This window comes from Dromiciops gliroides, chromosome 3, assembly GCF_019393635.1.
Source record: "Dromiciops gliroides isolate mDroGli1 chromosome 3, mDroGli1.pri, whole genome shotgun sequence".
NCBI lineage: Eukaryota > Metazoa > Chordata > Mammalia > Microbiotheria > Microbiotheriidae > Dromiciops > Dromiciops gliroides.
Window position 1 is genome coordinate 323,344,490 of NC_057863.1, and position 20,805 is coordinate 323,365,294.

Here is a 20,805-nt window from a genome sequence, read left to right on the forward strand (position 1 = left end):
ATTCTGTCAAAGAAGAGCTCAATTTTCGGTCCCTTTTCTCCCCATCTAAGCAAAGTCCCCTGCTTAGGATTCGGCAAGATGATTAAGTTCCCCACGTGACACACTTCTATTATGTCTGCCACCAGGTAAAGTGACCCTGGAGGAAACAACACTCCCAATGAGGAGAGGAGCAGTCTTCCCTCTATTACCTATCACCTGACCTGCTTACTGACCTGACATCTGCTTTGTCAGCAGTGCCTCCCTCTACAACCCTGTCTGGCTTAAGGACAAGGTGAGTCACACTCGGTGAGAGTCTCTGAAGTGGCTACTGTGTGGATGTGTCTCTGCTTATCCTGACCAGGCTGAGCAGGCAGCTCTGCACAGGAAGCTTCTGTGTGGGCAGAGATGCGAATCACAAAGCCAAGAGCAAATCCAAGTTGGGGACTCATGTGCTTCAGTCCAATTGTTTTCCATTTAAACCAATCCTATTAAAATCCCTGAATGATTTGGCCAAGCATGACAAGGATTCTTCATGGACTTCTGGGATGCTCACCAGAGAAGCCAAATCCTGTTGGTCCTTCCGTATCCCAACTCAGCAACTCAGGGCATTTACCTCTGGCTGTCCCCTCATGCTTGGAAGGTTCTCTCTCTTAAGCTCTGTTTCTGGCTTCTCTGCCTTCCTTAAAGTCCCATTTAAAACCCCAACTTCCATAGGAAACCTTTTCTGACTCCCTCTTAATTCTAGTTATTTCTCTTTGCTGATTATCTCCAATTTATCTTGTATAGCTCTCTTTTGTACCTAATTGTTGGCATGTTGTCTCCCCTATTAGACTGTGAGCTCCTTGAAGGCAGGGACTATCTTTTACCTTTTTTTGTATCCCCACTTTTGGCACCAAGCCTGGCACATAGTAGGTGTTTTATAAATGTTTACTGACTGACTGACTGACTGATGTGGTCTGCAAGGAGTTTTGAGATCCCTCTAATAATAGTGATGAAAGAGTATGGCTTCTGAGTCTTCTGTTGGGTATTTAAGCTTCTTCACAATCTGGCCCCTTCCTCTCTGTTCAGTCTTCTTATATATCATATCACTCCCTTCTACAAATTCTCCAGTCTAGTTCTGCTGGTCTATTTGCTGCTCCCCACACAAAACACTCCATCTCCTGTCTCCATGCTTTCGTACTGGCTGTTCTCCATAACTGGAATGCTCTCTCTCCTCACTTCTACCTCCTATCATCCTGTCAAGACTAAGCTCAAGTGCCATCTTCTTCAGAAGCATCCCCATCCCTCCAGTCTGTGGAAACTTCCTCCCATCTACTCTGTATATTTCTATATATACAACATCGCAAAAGGTAACACTGTAATACATACATATGTGTATTATTACAATGTTATCTTTCTTATTAGAATGTACATTCCTCATGGGCAAGGGATTGTTCTTTTTTGTGTATCTCCAGCACAGCACAGTGCCTGGCAAAAAAGTATATGCTTAATAAAATACTTGTTAACTGGCTGATTGATTGATTGACTTAGCTATAAGGGACAAAGCAATTGAGGTACAAGATCAATGCAGGATCATATCTGGCCTAAGATGCTCACTAGCTGTGTGACCCTGGGCAAGTCAAGTTAACCTCTGTTTGCCTCACTTTCTTCCTCTCTAAAATTGGGGTAATAATAGCACCTACCTCATAGGGTTATTGTGAGAATCAAATAAGATTATTTGTACAAAGTACTTGGTACAATGCCTGGTATATGGTAGTTACCATATAAATGTTAACTGTTATTATTATTATTATATTTATTAGTCACTGGCGCCTTAAAACCAGTCACTTCGGGCAGGTGGGGCTCGTTAGCCTTGTCAGGCAACCCACCTAGGGGAAGGAACCCTGATTTTAAACCTCCACTGCCTTGTGGCCATACTCATATATGGAAAAGGCTTTAGGAGTTAACCCTGAGGAAAAATCAGGGGTTGGAGTCCCTTAGGCAGTTGGATGTTGGACATCACATCCCTCCGGCAACTCCTGCAGCGGCACTGGTGCCAAACTGTACTGGCTCTGCCTCTCCTTTGGATCCACCAATGTCACGGAGAGGGAAAACCTGCTGCATGGGCAACAGCTTGTTTTCCATTTTGATCCGGCCCAGGCCAGCGCCCTGGAGAGGACACTCCAGCTACTCCTCATGGGGTAGATACAACATGGGATGCGGCAGTCACTGGTTATAAGTCACTCAGGAGCTGAGGCTCCCATATCGGACTGCACAGCCACACTGTGGCCTGTGGCTCTTCAAGGCACTGATCCATGGTCATCCTTGACTGGTGGAGGCCTACTACTACTACATCTCTATTAATATTGTTATCAGTAAGGATGATGACATAAGACACTGGATTCTAATCTGGGGCAGAACTAATTTGATTGAGGGCAAGGGCTCAAGTGACTCCATTTGTGGGAACACTAGGAAAATGAGACTTTCCATGGGGAGTCATTGTCATTGCAGGACTATATAAAGGGAAAATCAAAATTTTATTCTGTAAGCCAGTTCCCTGCCTCTAGTATCTGACACTAATTAGCTGAATGACCATCGGCAAGTTGCTGAGCCTCTCTGTGCCTCATCTTCCTCTTCTGTAAATTGGGGATAATAGAGCCACCTGCTATTGGAAACCTTTCCCCAGTCTCCCTAATTGTTAGGGCTTTCTCCTTCCTCAAATTACCCTATATTTACATATTTGCACACATGTGGCATCTCCCCAGTAAGATGTAAATGCCCTGAGCTTAGGGGCTTTTCAAATTTTGTCTTTGTATTTCCAGTGCCTAGCAGTGCCTTGCACATAATGGTTGATTAAGAAATGCTTGTTGAATGTCATTTTGGTGAGGAAAGTCCTGAGTAAACCTTAAAAGATTATATACACTTAGGTAATAACAATAATATTATTATTACTGCTATAACAACAACAACAACAACAGTTCCACTACACCAGTTTAAACTGGCTTTCTCACTTAAAGACATACATAACCTGACCCTCTCACAACCAATTGCAGCCATGTGGATTTTTGTGCCTGAAAATTTGTAGGGCATGTTTCTTTCTAGGGATTATTTTTTTCCAGGATGAGGTCAAGGGCAGATGAGAAAGGAAACAGTACAGATTAGGGGAGATGCTGCATACACAGCCCAAGGCCAGAAAGATCTCTTCTAAAAACTACAGTAACCTGACTCAGCTTTCTCACCTATCTGTGTGTGCATCTTAGTGGACTAAAAGCCTGTATCACAGGAGGGACTTTTTCCTCTTCCTACCTACTGTTGGGAAGACAGGTGGGAAGAAGGGGCTGAGGGCTATGAGTTCCTTGAGACCAGAGACTGTTTTTGCATTTCTTTGTATCCTTAGAGTTTATCCCAGAGCCTGGCACTTAGTAGGCATTTAATAAATGCTTGTTGATTGAGGGGAGGTTTCTTAACTTGGTGTTTTCCCCAATCTATACCTCTCTCAGGTCTATGAGTAATTTCATTTTCTTTTTCTGGGATACGGTGGATCCCAAAATTTAGGACAATTTGTCACCCTGTTAACTTGGATGAAATTGTCTGAGGCTCTGCTTTTCTGAGTGAAATAGTATGCATCAATCAATCAATTAATATGTAATTATTAATGGGGCAGCTAGGTGGTGCAGTGCATAAGCACTGGCCCTGGATTCAGGAGGACCTGAGTTCAAATCTAGCCTCAGATACTCAACACTTACTAGGTGTGTGACCCTGGGCAAGTCACTTAACCTCAATTGCCTCACCAAAAAAAAAAAGGTAATTATTAAGCACTTACCATATGCTCCATACTGTGCTAGTTCTAGGGATATAAAGAAAGGCAAAAACATCCTACCTGCTTTCAAGGGGCTCACATTCTAATGGAGATGACATGCAAAAATCATGCATATTATATATATATATATATATAATATATCTAACATACACACATATATTATATTGTGTGTTGTGTATTTATATACATAAGCATACACACATATTATATTGTGTGTTGTGTATTTATATACATAAACATACACACATATTATATATATATATATACAGAGAGAGAGAGAGAAAGACATACAGATGGGGGAGAGACAGATAAATATACAAATAAATGGAGAAAGACCGGGGAGATACCTTCCCCCTCCCCCAGCAAACACACCCAAAAGAGGAGAAATTCCTATCTCTCTAAAATGAAATGTCTTCTTCCTCTCATCTCCCCTTTCTCAAAAGCCCACTTCCCAATTCCCCCTGACTCTCAAATTTATCCTTTTCCCTCCATGTCCCCCTGTTTTTTCTTAGGCAGAGAGAGGAAGTCAGGAAGACACCCATTCCTGCTTTCTCACAGCTGAATTCCTCCCTTTTAACCAAGGGCTTTTGGGGAGAGAAGATCATCACCTTAGAAGAGACACCATCACAATTAGTATAACAAAGCAGGATTTCCCTAAGGAGGATTCATCTGCTTTTCATCTTAGATGTTCAAGGGAAAAATTTGTGAAGTTTCCCTGGATGTCCCCCATGCCTGGAATTCTCTCTTCTCATCTTGGTCTACTGACTTCAAATCCCAATTCAAATCCCACCTCTTTTCCAATCCCTCTTTCTTTTTTTTGCGGGGCAATGAGGGTTAAGTGACTTGCCCAGGGTCACACAGCTAGTAAGTGTCAAGCGTCTGAGGTCGGATTTGAACTCAGGTCCTCCTGAATCCAGGGCCAGTGCTCTATCTACTTTTCCAATCCCTCTTAATGCTAGTGCCTTCCCTCTGATGATTATCTCTAATAGATTCTCTTTATAGCTTGCTTGTACATAGTTGTTTTCATGTTGTCTCCCCCATAAAACTATGAGCTGCTTGAAAGCAAGAGCCTCTTTTACATTTCTATCTCCATTGCTTAGCACAGTGCCAGGCACAGAATAGGTGCTTAAAAAAATGCATATTGACTGACAGGTGATCACATCCAAAATCCACACATTGCTCAGCCCCAAGGAGTTGATTGTAGCTATTGAAACCTAAAAAATGATATCACTGAGGATTTTTACTTTCGTGATACAATTCTTTGTAAGTTTATTGGAAATTCTCCATTTTCCCAACAAAACCAACTTTGTCTTGCTAATTACTATCCATTTGTAACTTAGCTTTAATGTATACAATTCATCTAACAAATGAAAACTGAAAGAAGTTTGCATTTCAGCTCTGTATCCTACTAGCTATTTGACCTTAGACAAGTCATTTCACTGGTTCTAGGCTTTAGTTTCCCCATCTGTAAAAGGAGAGTTCCAATGTCTACGGCCCCTTTCAGTTCTAAATCTGTGTTAATCTATGATGTTTATGTTTTAAACATTCTGTGAGTCAGGAACTAAATGGGGCAGTGTTTCTCCCACTTCTCCCCTTCCATGATTTCTAGAAATTTCTAGAGGTTCTGCTAGATTTTTGTTGAATACGACATCTTCTTCTAATGGCAAAGTTCTTGGAAACAGAGTGGAAAATGTAATAACTGCTTATTGATTGGTTAGTTGAACCAGAGACCAGAAACTTCTTCAAATTTGAGTAACAATTAATGTCAATCATAGCATAAGTCATCTATTTGTAACTTTGCATTTATATAATGCTTTAGGATTGTTGCAGTAGATAAAGTGATAGATTTGGGATCAGGAAGGGCTGAGCTCAAATTTTACCTGACCCCAAGTAAGTAATTTAATATCTTCAGCCTCAATTTCCTTATTTGTAAAATAGGGAAAAATAACTATTTTTAAATAAAAGCACTATTGTGAGAATCAAAATGAGAAAACATGTGCAAATAAACTTTAAAGCACTATATAAATCTAGCTATTATTATTGTTATTATTATTTACAAAATGCTTTCCTCAAAACTTCCCTGTGAGGTAAGGAGTACAAGTATTATTGTCTCCATTTACTGATGAGAAAACTGAATAGGGGTATGCTAAGTGTGTAACAACCAGCTCTCCCCACCCAAAAAATGTATACAAGACCCACTTCTAAATTTAACCTGCATTATTAGGATCTTCTCGATCACTTTTATAAGTCTGGATAATAAAGATGATTAATAAATCATTTGTAGCCTTTGCTGATTTCCAAGGTGTAAATGACACTGAAGATTTAACAATCAGTTTGAGCTGGCTTGAACACACCCTAGAAACTAAGGTTCAAATTAAGTGTGGGGCAGCTAGGTGGCGCAGTGGATAGAGCACCGACCCTGGAGTCAGGAGTACCTGAGTTCAAATTCGGCCTCAGACATTTAACACTTACTAGCTGTGTGACCCTGGGCAAGTCACTTAACCCTAATTGCCTCACTAAAACAAAACAAAACAAATTAAGTGCATTGCTCGAGGTCACATTGTCAGTAAGAGGCAGAATTTGTTGACTGCCCCAGCCTATTATTCCTTTTTTTGGCACCAAAGCACATGTATATAGACACATTTATACATGCTTTGTTTAGAGCTATACCTTTATATATGGAAAGCCTTTATTGTAAAGCAGTACCACCATGACTTTTTGTGCAATTAGAATCTCAGAAGCTCTGAAAGCTGACTTATCGTTACCTGTTGTGTTGAGGCCAAAGAGAAGAGGACAAGAGACGGCGAATGCCAGCACCCACACCACGGTGATCATGAAAGAGACCCGCCGGCAGGAGCTCTGGCCAGAGCTGTACTGGTAACGGACTGGCATGACCACAGCTGTGTACCTGAAAAAGGAATCAACTCCAGAGACTGGGGGAAGAACAGACCATTGCAGAACCACAGACTCGTAGAGTTGGAAGGGACCTTGGCATCCAATCCATACCTGGACAAGAATTCTCCTCCAAACGTAACAGAAAAGTGCCCTCCCCCTAACTTTTGCTTTGAGGCCTCCAGGGAGAGGAAACCCATGAAGGCAGCACATTCCATTTTTGGACAGCTCTCAATGGGAGGAAGTGTTTCCTTACCTCAAGCCTGTTGGCTTCCCGTAGCTTCCTCCCCTCCTTTTTAAAATTTTTTTAAAATTTTTTTAGTGAGGCAATTGGGGTTAAGTGACTTGCCCAGGGTCACACAGCTAGTAAGTGTTAAGTGTCTGAGGCCAGATTTGAACTCAGGTCCTCCTGAATCCAGGGCTGGTGCTCTATCCACTGCGCCATCTAGCTGCCCCCCCTCCCCTCCTTTTTACTCCCCCATCCCCATTGCCCCTAGTTCTGCCTTCAAGATGAACTAGCCATTTTCCTCTTCCTCATGACTGTTTCCCCAAAGACAAGGCTCAGAATGGGAACAAAGATGAAAGAGACAAGAGAGTAAGGAGAATAATTAGAGGAAGATGGTCAACAGAGGCAGAAGAAGTGATTTTGAGAAAGTTAGAGGGAAAAAGGCGATTAAGCGACAGCAAAGAAACACAGGGAAGTGTGAGGATACATTGCATAGGACAAAGAACATTAAATAATAAAAGAGAAACTGTTAATCTAACCACTAGAGTGCTGGAGAACTTCTTTGCTCCATCCCTCACCCCCTCTGAGATTGCTTACAATCTACCCTGTTTCTATCTTGTTTGTACATAGTTGCTTGCGTGTTGTTCCTCTCTTTGGATTTTAAATTCTTTGAGGGCAGGGAACCTGTTTTTGCCTTTCTTTGTTTCCATAACACTTTGCATACTTAACACTATGTCTGGCACACAGTTGGCATTTAATATATGCTCACCAACTTGAATTCCCTTAGTCTGATTAGCTGTTTCTTCCACCCCTAGCCCAACTGAGGAATGTCATACCCTCATTTTTGACAACAGTGGGTATACATGGTAGTGAGCTGTGGATCCTATTTCCATTTCAGATGTACTCTGACAGAGAAAGGGATGCCAATAGAATGTGAGCCTCTTGAGAGGTGGAGAATGTTTCTCCCCATTTCTTTATATCTACAGCATTTAGCAAAGAGCCTGGCATTTATAAAACCTTTCATAAATGTTTGTTGACTGAGTGAAAGATATTTCGTTCTTCCAATATTGTGCCCATAGCAAATATTCAAATACTAATCAAATTCTAATTTTAGTTTTGGATATTATAGAGAAATCCAAAGGAGCTTTTGTGAAGGGATTGATCTAGAGAGTTTCTAAGGTCTCTTCCCACTCTAACAATCTATGATCCTATTTTCCTATGGAAATATGATGGGCATTTTCTAACCACAACATTTGATATGCTTTGATTCAGCTGAAATACAGTCTCTTTATTTGTTTTTTGTTTTGTTTTGTGGGGCTATGAGGGTTAAGTGACTTGTCCAGGATCACACAGCTAGTAAGTGTCAAGTGTCTGAGGTCGGGTTTGAACTCAGGTCCTCCTGAATCCAGGGCCAGTGCTTTATCCACTGTACCATCTAGCTGCCCCCAATATAGTCTCTTTATAGACAATTATTTATATGTCTAATTGTCTATTGGATATAATCTGTTTGGAAGTTCTACTATCATTTCAAACTTGAAAGTTTTAAAGCCAATCATGTCATTCCCTATGCCCCAACCCCCAGCTGTATTCCTGTCTCTAATTTCTGTGAATGCTACTTTCACTATTCCTTGTATTTTTCTAACACTGTGTTTTGTTGTTGTTGTTGTTGTTGTTTTGCAGGGCAATGGGGGTTAAGTGACTTGCCCAGGGTCACACAGCTAGCAAGTATCAAGTGTCTGAGGCCAGATTTGAACTCAGGTACTCCTGAATCCAGGGCCGGTGCTTTATCCACTGCGCCATCTAGCTGCCCCTAACACTGTGTTTTTACTTCTCTCCTCTGGGAAGCGGATTGTACTTTCTGCCTCTGAACTCATAGCACTTGTCTTTATCATTTTGTCACTTAATCATGTACTGCCTTGTGGTGTGCTTTACCTTATTATATATGGCTTGTATGGGATGTGCAGGAAGGACTAGCACCTTTGGTGTGAAGGCTTCAGGGTTGCTCATCCACCTTTGGTGTCCACCTGTCACTCATCTCTCATCGTGGCTCCAAGACGCTGTAGCATGCATAGCAGCCACAGCCCAGTAAGCCATCTTGGCAGACAGGCTAAACCATGTTGAAGTAACCAACAGGCCTTAAACCTGTCATTGAATTAGGGGAATGTCTTCCCCAAGCATGTGAAGACTCTGCCTGCTGGAATGGGTGGATGAGAACAGTTTGTTCCAAGGGCCCTAAGGGTGGCTAAAAGAAGGTGCCGTGGAGCGCTTAGAGCTTGGTCAGGCATAGAGAATGACATGGTCATCCACTGCATCCTGGGCCATGGCCGGTTCTCTTAACTTTTGCCCTGCCTTACTGGCTGTGTGACCCTGGGCAAGTCACTTCACCCCAATTGCCTCACCAAAAAAAAAAAAGAAAAAAAAAAGAGAAAATGAAGGATGAACAACAACAATCTTATTGTACTGAACCATTATTTGAGTCTTATTTCTCCAACAGGAAGCTAAGCTACTTGAGGGTGTGGACCAAGCCTCACACTTCATATCACTCATGGACCTAGCAGTATCTTATGTACAAGAGGCACCTAGTGTTCATTCCTCTCTGTAAACCCAAGACTTGGCACACTAGTGTCCCGTATTTGCTGCTATTCCTCTTCTTCTTTTTGGGTTTCCTCCATCAGTTCTGCCTATAGAAACAGATATAGTTTTTTTGGGGGGGGGCAGGGAAATGAGGGTTAAGTGACTTGCCCAGAGTCATATAGCTAGTAAGTGTCAAGTGTCTGGGGTCAGATTTGAACTCAGGTCCTCCTGAATCCAGGGCCACTGCTTTATAAAAGATGTAGATTTTAGCATCATAGTAAAGCAATGGGTTTGAAGTCAGAGGACCTGTGTTCAAATCTAGACTCTGATACTTACTAGCTGTGTGTCCTTGGACAAATCAATTCACTTAACCTCCCTACATCTTCCTCATCTGCAAAATGAAACTATTGGACTAGGTGGCCTATGAGATTAAAATTTAAAATGAAGAGAAAGGTCACAAAATTATAGATGCCTTAACAATGACTCCTGTTCCTACAGGCAAAGATATGGAGAATTAGGCTTTCATTTCTCTTAGTTCTTTTTTTTTTCTTTTCCGGTTGACCCCCTTCTTTTATGTTTTTTCTATAGAACCACCTGGCTCAATTCTGTCTGTTTAATGCTAAATCAAATTGAATTTTCTAGCTTATGGTTTCAATTCAAAAGGTAGATTAGGTATCTCATTCCTCCTAGAATCTGATTTTCTTTATTTGACCCTGGGTAGGAAGCTTAGGACAGTGGCAATATAATATAATACAATAAACATTTATTATGCATCTAATATGTGCCAGGAAGTGTGTTAAGTGCTGAGGATACAAGAAGCAAAAGAAAATTGTTGCCTTCCATGACCTCTTTGCCCAGCTTCCTCTCAACCTTTCCCATGAGCTTTGGGACTATCCTTGCTGGTCATGGATGTCTGGAAGTATTGACCTTTTCTGATCGGTTCCTTGCACAAGAAAGGTCCTTCCCTCTCTGGCCTTCAAAGATTCCTCCCTTGGATGTTAGACTAGTTTTGATGGTATTTGCTCTCATTTTCTCTCCATCTTTCTATCTCTGTCTCCCTTTCTCTCTCACTCTCCCCGTCTGTCTCTTTATCACAGACATACTCTGGAGCCAATAAATAATCAATGACTCTCCCTAGTAGTTTGTTTCTCTCTGTTTCGAGGAAGATGAAGAATTCAATTCAATTTAATCATAAACCCATTCCCTTCCCACTTTCCCCTTAAGCAAACATACAGTTAAGAGGAGGAGAGAAAGACTAATTCTTTATATAGCCACCTACACTAATCCAGGTATTACTTTGCTCAGTGCTTTACAAATATTATCTCATTTGATGCTCAAAACAAAACTGTGAAATAGATATTATTATTATTCCCATTTTACAGTTGAGAAAACTGAGAAGTAACTAGAAAGTGTCTGAGGTAGAATTTGAATTCAGGTTTTCCTGAATCCAGGCCCAGTTCTCTCTCTACTTTGTCATCTAGCTGACTCTAATATATATATATACACACATACATATGTTATTACATATTTATTATAAGTCTAATCTACAAATAACATATATATATTATACAACTATATCCATAACTAATACATATGCATATATAACTAATACTAATGCATATGTAACTAATGACACACACAGACATAGAATCATAATGGACTTAGAACTGGAAGGGATGTTGGAGGCAATCTGTTCCATCCTCTCATTTTAAGGAAATTGAGGTCCAAGAATATTAAGTGACTTATCCAAGATTGTACAGGCTGTCATCATGAGAGGTGGGAGGTCATCTGATACCATACCACATAGATGTGTATCTATCTATATCTATATCTATACCTATATCTATATCTACCTATATGATCTATATTTATATCTATCTATCTGTGTATACGAACATACAGTAAATAAGAATAGTTTATGGCAACCAATAAATACTTAGCAACATATTGGTTGATTGAATTGCCTCAGGTTCCTCTCAAGACATTTCTTGGCTCTCCCATTTCTTTAGCAGCTCCCCCCCCCCTTATCTATATAGGCCAAAGCACAGGCTGAAGAGTCTATTTATGTGCATGCCTCTTTCCCTGTAAGAAGATCCTTTTAGCTCTGGCCAAGACTCAGGAATATAAATCTTGATTATACAGCAAGTTCAAATAGTGTAGCCTGGGTTTTTTTAGAGTCCTCATATTCTCTAGAGCAACAGTTCTCAAACTTTTTGGTTTCAGGACCCCTTTATACTCTTAAAAATTACTAAGGACTCCAAAATGTTTTTGCTTGTGTGGGTTATATCTATTGATATTTACTAGATTAGAAATTAAAACTGATGAATTGTAATATTTATTTATTAATTCACTTAATAATAAACATCTTTATGTATTAACATGAACAACATATTTTAAGAAAAATAACTATATTTTACACAATAAAAAGTAATGAAAAAAAGTGGCATTTGTTTTACATATTTTTGAAATTCTCTTTAATGTCTGGTATTAAAGAGAGATGAACTTTCCACATTTGCTTCTTAACTTAATCTCTTGTGAAATGTTGCTTTAGTTGAAGTGTATGAAGAAAATCATGCCTTTGGAAAAGGAGGACTATTTTAATAGACAAATACTGTCTTCTTAATACAGTTATCCCTTTCACATTGTGAAGGTTAGGGGTACAGTGCCCCCACAATCTAGAAAATCTGTGTAAAAGTTTTTGCCCCTCCCTTAGTACCAAAGAAGAAGTCTGAATTATTATATTAAAAGATAAAATATGTTTATATTATACAATACTACACATATATTTTATGCATTTCTGAGTTTCTAAACTTTTTTCTGTTTTATCTCCTGGTCTTTGGGCATCATCTGAAGCTTCTGCAAAATTCCTCAAAAGTTTCCATTTAATTTCTTATGCCAACCTTCATTGTATCAAAACCACAATATGGAAGGGATAACTGTATTATGAAAAAATACTGACTTTGCAGATCCCCTGAAAGGGTCTGGGGACCCCCAGATGTCCACAGACCACACTTTGAGGAACACTGCTGTAGAGGCACTGGTAGCATGACCCAGATGAAGCACCTCTGCCTGAGGTCTGCCTGTGCACAATCGCGGCCCTGCAGCTGGGATTCAGATTGGACCAGGCTCTGGAACAAAGGGAGGGAGGCAGTATTGACTTGGGCTTCTAGCTTCTCACTCATTGGATCCAGTGCTTTCTGAGGTGCAAGTCCTTCCTAAGAGCATCAGTGCCCGTGCAAATCTCATTTTCAGGCAAGGCATGAAGCTGCAAGTGCTAAAATGAAAAAGAAGACATCGGAAGGCCAAAGTCCCAGCTCCAGAGTTGTGGTGGAATTGGTCCTTCCCTCAAAAGCAAGAGAAAAGGGGTTTCATTAAGCTAAGTTAAGGTAAAACACACTTAAAATGGCCAAACGTCTCCTGGGTTAAGGTAGAGAACAGCTTTGATTCTGTAGGATTCTGATATTACCTGTGGGCCCCAATGTCACTACAGAAGCATATCTGTGAGGGGGTCATAGTTTTGCTATCCCTGATACTGACCCTTGACACAGGTTCTAGTCCAGAGATTTACCTGGGGTTTATGGCTGGATTTCAGGGATGTCCATGTTCTTGGACAGTAAAAAAACCAACAACAACTATGTTTTTATTTTCACTAACAACTAACTGAAATTTAGCATTTCCTACAATCATTTTAAAGCAAGACTCTGAAAAGGAGTCTTCAGGTTTCACCAAAACTGTCAAAGGGGTGCATCTCTCTCTCTCTCTCTCTCTCTCTCTCTCTCTCTCTCTCTCTCTCTCTCTCTCTCTCTCTCTCTCTTTCTCTCACACTCACATACACACACACACACACACACACACACACACACGATTAAGTTCAGTTGCTTTAGGATAATGGCAGCTGCCCAAGGAAACATGAAGAGATGCCAGCCACTAGTATCATCTTGGCACCCTCCCTTGAGCCCTTCCCCATGGGATAGCAATGTTTACCATGGCACAGAGGAGGAGCATGGGAGCAAACATTGGAGGAGGGGGAGGGCACTGCTTTGGGGAAGAAACAAATCTGTTGGTTTCCTCCTGTTGACCTCGAGGGGGGGACTAAACTATCTCAAATGTTGGTTGCATGATGCTTCTTCCTGAATCTCTGGTGCAGAAATAATGCCCCCTCTCCTGTCTCTCAGCATGCACTTAATTTCTGACACTTTTGGCTCTTGGCATGTCGGGATAATCAAAGAGCTTTGAATCTGGAGTTGGAGAGACTGAGATCAAACTCAGGCTCTGCTGCTTTCTAGCCTTTGGTGAAGTCACATCTGTCGTAGATAGCTCCTTTGGTGGCTGCATCCTTGATTGTAAGGGGAAGCTTAATAGCATCGTGGATTTAGAGCTTCAAACGACCTTAGACGTTATTTGGTATGATACCACCTTTTACATTTTTTTTTTTTTTTACAGAGGAGGAAAATGAGGCCCACATGGGCTTAGTGACTCGTCCAAGGTTACACAGGTATTAAATAGCCAAATAAGGATTTGAACTCAGATCCCCTTGGTCCAAATCTGGCTCTGTCCCAATACTTGCATGTGCTGAAGATTCTTGTTGTGATTGGATCAGGTGAGCGGGCAACAAATTTATCATGGTTAAATATTAAGAAAGAATGAAAAGAGAGACCGTCTAAGATTTTTCTTCCTGGAAACCTTGTGAGTATGCAGTGTCTATTCCAGAATTGGCCATTGGAGGGCACCATAATGCTACAAGAATTTTACCACCTCTGCCCAGGTTGAGAAGTTCAGTACAGACCCTGGGACTTAATTCTGTCCAGTGGGGAGGTAGGGTCAGCATAGTCTCTATATAAGAAAAACTGAGGCCATCCATCTTTTGGGAAGAGTCTTACCTGGCTATAAGGTCTCAGGCCAAGAGGAGCTTCTGACACCCAACCTGTTCCTGTAGCCTACTTTTCAAACCTTGCCTCCTCTTGAGATAATAATCACAGGCCAAAGTCAAGATCACCTGCTAAGTAGGACACTTTTGACTATAAATGAAAGGGACAAAGGAAAGAGACCTAGGGGCCTCTGAGCATTCTGGCTCTGACCAAAAGCACAGTCTATTGTCTATTCTCCTTATCCCAGGATCATTTTACTGACAGCACCCTGGTTCAGGCATTCATCACCTCTCTCAAGGATTGTTGCAATAAATGGCTTTCTAGTTGGTCTCTCTTCCTCGAGTCCCTCCCTACTCAAACTGAGCTTTCTAAAGTGCATTCTCCTATTCAATACTCCATTGGTCCCTTGTCACCTCCATTATCAAATATAAATCTTATGGCATTAGAAGTCCTTTATAACTTGTCCCTCCCCTACCTTTACAGTCTTCTTACACCCCACTCACTCCCGTACTATATGACCTAGTGGCTCTGGCATCCTTGCTGTTACTCAAACAAGACAATCCATCTTCAGATTCCGGTCATTTTCACTGGCTCTCGCTCATGCCTGGAATTCCCTCCCTCCTATCTCTGTCTCTTGGCTTCCCTGACTTCCTTGGTTTCCTTTAAAGTCTACTTAAAATTTCACCTTTCACCAGAAGCCTTTCCTGACCTCTTTCTCTCCCCCTCTGCCCCCATGCCTCAGAGATGATATCCAATTATCCTGTATATAATCTTGTTTATACATAGTGGTTTGTCTGTTTTCTTCCCCATTAGACTGTGAGATCTTTGATAGGCCTATTTTCTGCATTTGTATATCCAGCACTTAGCTTAGTGCTTGGCACATAGTAGGTACTTATAAATGCTTGCTGACTGACTGATACAGTGCTGCCCTAAGCATGGCCCACTGTGCAGTGGGCTCTAGACAGGAGAGATCTGTAGTTTATGTTTTTATACACATCCATATTCTCCCCAACCATAGGATTAGTACTGCTAGGACCAGGATAGTTCCAATTATCCTGCTGCAGAGGCTTATTTAAAGGGTAAAATTTCTCACTAGGTTTAGAAACTTTTTCTGCAAGTTGAAGCAAGGTACTGGGACTGATTTGTGTTAATGTGAAAAAATGGTCATAGGCCTCATTTCGATCTGATTAACAGTGTGCTAAAAGCCTAGTTTGGGGTGGGAGAACGGTTCTGTGTGTGTGTGTATATGCAAGTGCACACATGCATATGTAAATGTTATCATCCCTGCTACCAGCTCAATGTCAACATCTTTTTTTTTTTTTTTAAAGCTGATTCTCCCTATGTCTCCTCAGGCCAGAAGTATAGTGTCCACTTGTGGTCTGATTCCATTGTTGATCCACACAGGAGCTGTTCAGTTTTCCTCCTAGGCCAGCAGCCTAGTGGCACCTTCCTCTGGGATGCTACCATATTGATGTGTGGATACCCCATCAGTTTAACCTACCGCAGGTAAGAATTCCTGTGCTGAGGCCATCCACCAACCTCAGAACCTTCCTCAGAGCAGGGATCATATATGGATACCACTATGTCTGGCCTCAATGTCCAGCTTAGGGAATAGGGTGGCTATAATAATAATAATAATAATAACAACATTTACATAATGCTCCAACGTTTTCAACACTTGCAACATACTTTATACTTGATGTCATTTTATCCTTACAACAACCTTATGAAGTAGCCTTTATTATTATCATCTCCGATTTGCAGATGAGGGAGAAGAGCCTGAGAGGGGTTAAGTGAATTGCCGTAGGTCAGACAGCTAATAAATATCTGAGGCAAGATTTGAATGCAGGTCTATCTGACTCCAAGTCCCAGTATGCCATCTATCTATCCATCAGGATATGGGTGGCAGCAGCAGCATGAGTGGTTGAGGCATTGGAGATATGTAGCCACGACTTCCAGCAAACCATTGTCTTCCCTAGGTCCACTCTACCTCAAGAAGATGGATCATCCAGGGAACGTGGTCTGTGGCAATGGGGTTACCGTGACCAAATAATTCATTACCGAGTGGATAGTCTACTCATGACAGAGTTATTAGCTAGGCTGATCCTATAAAAGCAGACACAGTCTATTTCCTGAATTATATTCAGGTCTTTCCAGCATGGTAGAACCTGTGAGAGTTTGCAATCCACTGCTGTTACCTTGAGGAATTCATGTCTACTTTGAGTCCCACCATGATGAAGCATAAGAGTAGAACTTTGTGGCCAGTGGCAAAATTCTCACTAGAGTATCCTAATAATGTATCCCTTGCTATAGGTAAATAAATGTATAGAGCAGTTGTGGTCCACACTGTGGGGTGAGCATTGTAGTCGCTTCTTCCCTTGGAGGTGGTCATAGATATAGAGTATCACCATGGGATCTTCCCCTGAGGGCAAGGGGTCATTGGTAAGGCTTTCCCCAGGGAGTGTGGGCATATGTGGGCACAGCTCACCTATACTCTATTCATACTTATGGGCCTTTTCCTGGCTTCCTTCTTAATCTCCCAAATAGTACCCCTGATCTCAACATCCCTGTGGGATTCCACTACCTGAATATCTGGAGAGTGGGTAACCGAGGTAGACAGAAGGTCTGGAGCAGCATATGAAGCAGGAAGTACAGAGCCAGTTAAAATCAAATTCATTCTTGCCAACTAGGAAAGGGCCTGCTTTCCACTCACGGTTTGGATTTAATGAACCCCCTGAGCACAGAATGAGCTGCTTTTCTTTCACTAAGTTTTGCTTTGTCAAACAGGGGACTTAATAAATCTTTAGTTCCATGAACTTACCTCATAGAGTTGTTGGGAGAGAAACCTCCCCACCCCCCAAAGACTGGAAAGCCCTCTGCAAATATAATGTGCTATTTAGATGCAAAGTAAAAATTCCAGGGGCCTGTGACTCATCTGGTCTCTTTTGTGCCTTTTGTCAAAGACTTTCAAGGTTTGCATGTGTGATGGGTGCCATTTTAGAGGTTGGGGTGGGGAGAGAAATCCCTGTTGAATGAATTCAGCTGCATTCTTTCCACAGCTCCCCGAAGGCCTTTTTTATTTTTCCTTACACTGAAAATTGCCAGCCCTTTCTGACACATACATGCACAGCCCATTGAATCAGTCCTAACGTAGGGCATTGTGGGAGGTTGCTGCATGCTTTACGGGGACCTGTCACTTACTACCTGGGTGACCTTAGGCAAGTGACTCCCTCCCTGGGCTTCAGTTTCCACAACAGTAAAATGAGAGTGTTAGACTGGGTGGTCTACTAGGTCCCTCCCAACTCTGCATCTATGAAAGTTAAAGAGATCATGGCTCTAAGGCTAGAAGGGACCTTAGAGGCCACCTAATCCAAGCCCTTCATTTCAGAGTTCTAGGCTGGCAGTGTCCTCAGTGAAGAAGGGAGAAGTGATGTAGGAGGCATAAAAGGGTTAATAGAAAAACCCCAAACTCAAGCTCTAATACAGATATTAGCTCTAAAAGGGAGCCAGATCCCAGTTAATGGATAACTTATGTTAGGTTCTCGTACCCATAGTGATCAACATTCATAACAGGCCAGAACGGGTCAGGTCAAAATAACAATAAAGGAAAAAGACAACCTATAGAAATTCGAGTGAAAAATGATTATATTTTGAAACTAGCCATGGGAATCAGAAAGAGACATGCGCAGAAAAGGCCAGATTTGTCCCCAGATTTACCTTATGACGTGTAAACTCCAAAAACACACCTCCACTGAAAAAGGTACCCACCTCAGAGGTTGGTTTAGGACCCCAGGAACTCCTAATTAGGATAAGCCCTCCCTTGAAACACACCTAGGTGGAGAATATTATAATAAGAAGGACAAGCCCTCCCTTGTACCTCCCCAAGGTGGAGATTATTATAATGAAACTGATAATCAATTTATCCATACTGTAAATATAACTGTCTTTCCTTTCACTATTCAAGAGATACCTTTCCGATATTCTGGTTCTATCCCTGTGGTCATCACAGTACTGCAATAAAACTTGGTAAACTGAGTCACTGAGTCTTGTAATTCTTTTGGGATGACTCACTATTAATTTGACCCTAAATTCCATCCCACATCAGAAGTAGGTATGGGGAATTGGTGAAGAAAGGGTTGGGAGTAGACGAACTGACAGGACTCATTTTGTACCTTTTTCTCTGCCTCTGGAAACCTCTCTCCAAGGGACAGAACTCTTCTTCATCTCAGGACTGTGTCTGCTTTCTTTCCTTTTTTTATAGCCCTTCTGTAGAGAACTGTCATCTAAGCAGTGTCTATCTCACTCTGGCTATAGCCATGATGCAGAGTTGGCTCCAGGATAATGCCAGGGTTTTGAGAACTACCATTAGAGCTACACAGTGGGTGTGTTGGGCAAAGGGAGGGGGACAGGGAAAAGGAATGGGACTCATGAGACTAGGGCACGTGCAGGAGGAAAAAAAATGAAAACGAGTAGGAGAAGAGACAGGGAGGGAGACACACACACACACACACACACACACACACACACACACACACACAGAAAGAGAGAGAGAAGAGAAGAGAAACCGGAGTAGAAGCAGTAGGAACAACTAGCACACAGAACATGTGGAGAATGATATACTCTGCCCATTTTAGTACAATAACAAGACAGAAGAGAGCAGAGAGAACTAGGAGGAGGAGGAGGAGCACAGAGACAGGGACAAAAAGAATGGGAGGGAGAAAGAAACACAGAGATAGAGACAGGGATGGAGAGAGGGAAAGAGACAGAGAGAGGAGAGAAGAAAAAAGAAGGGGAAGAGAAGGAGGAAGAAGCAGAGGAGGAGGAAGGAGAAAAAGAAGGAGAAGAAAAAGGAGAAGGAAGAGAAGGAGAAGGAAGAGAAGGAGGAGGAGGAAGAGAGTAGTCACAAAAAGAAAGAGATATACAAAACAGAGAGGGGCTCAGTGAAACAATTATGGCCTTGGGTGCTACTCAGTGGCACCAGTGCCAGAGGATGCCTACTACTAGTAAGGCAAAAGCTCTAGATCAGTTTCCCCCCAGCTCTCCCCACTGAGCTTCCTTCCCCTCATTTCAGGGTCCCTTTTCTATACCAAGGGGATCCCCAGTCCTACCTGTCGATGCTTATGGCACAGAGGTTTAAAATGCTGGCAGTACACATCATGACATCCAAGGTGACAAAAATGTCACAGCAAATTCGGCTGAAATTCCATACTCCTCCAGTCACCTAGGCATCAGCAACAAAGGACGTCAGTGCTTACTTCCAGTTAGAGAGCAACAATCTAGTGAAATAAGCTAGATTTCCCATGAGACCCAGTAGAACATGTCAGGACTCTGTATGTGGCAAAGCCTTCTAATCTAGTACAATCCCACAAGTTTTTTTTTTAATTATTAAATGCTTACTACATGATAAGCCAAAGCTTATATTTATAAGGTTTCTTTTCAATACAAATTCTCTGACATTGTATCCCTGGAGATACAAAAAATAGGAAATGAAACCAGGGCTATTTGGGACAGAAGTTGGGAGTAAGTCCAATGTACAACATATATCCTGGTAAGTAAGTAGGTTTTTAATGAGGCTCTCAATGAGTTTATAACCATAAAATAGTATGTGCTCTATGGGCCTGGGGAATGAGATTAGGATTACATCCAATATGTGATTTCAGTTCTCACTGTAACTATCTCTAGCTTGTGATTTTAAAGCTGTATCATGAAGACTAATCCAACACAATTGCCTCATGAGTTGGTAGCCATTCCCCTGCACAGTACACCTACGGTTCTAAATGCCAAATGGCTGGGATCAGAGGATCGTAGCTAGAAAGAATCTTAATGGTTGCCTAGTCCAAATCCCTCATTTTATAAATGTGAAACCAGAGACTCAAAAAGGCCTTGAGTGGCTTACCCAGAGTCACATAATGAGTGTTCAGATGTAGGATTTGAACCCAGGCCGGTCTTTGGGGCTTCCATACAGCTTCTCTAAAAGCAGCCTGGGAGACTGGCTGGTTCAGGGAATTGGTAATGAATACAACTCCTTCACCTCTCTAGGTCACGGGATTGAATTCCCATGGACCTACTGAGGAGGAGATGGACTTCATCTATTTATACAAGTGTTCCCATCCCTGTCAGATGGCCCCTCATAACCCTTATTAAAATGGCAAGAATTTAAGCAATTGAATTTGCATTCCTCCACTGACGTTTGGTTATTTATTTTCTCTGTACTGCATTTAGATAAACCCAAAAATCTGGGCAGGGGAGTTTCTCTTATAGTTTACCCTTAAGTCATATTCTTTGGTTCTTTGGTTCTCATGCCCTGGATAGCCAGCTACACCACTTTGGGGAGACTTGCCCTCAGTGAGTGGTCTGCGACTCTCCCCCCTCTCCCTTTTCATTCTCATTAGTCATTAGCTGCAGCTGTGAGCTCCTGTTACCAGAGAATTAGAGAATCCTAGAGTTGGAAGGGACCTCCCTTAGAG

General features: G+C 41.7%; 1 protein-coding gene across 1 annotated transcript in view; it reads right to left on the reverse strand.

The window, feature by feature from the left end:
- Positions 1 to 20,805, reverse strand: part of DRD3 (dopamine receptor D3) — a 68,932-nt gene that overhangs the window by 18,946 nt on the left and 29,181 nt on the right. The window contains exons 4-5 of the mRNA XM_043997315.1: positions 19,447 to 19,559; positions 6,544 to 6,686 (exon numbers count right to left, since the gene is read on the reverse strand). Of these exons, the coding sequence (XP_043853250.1) occupies positions 6,544 to 6,686; positions 19,447 to 19,559 (256 nt within the window). The remainder of the gene's footprint in view (positions 1 to 6,543; positions 6,687 to 19,446; positions 19,560 to 20,805) is intronic.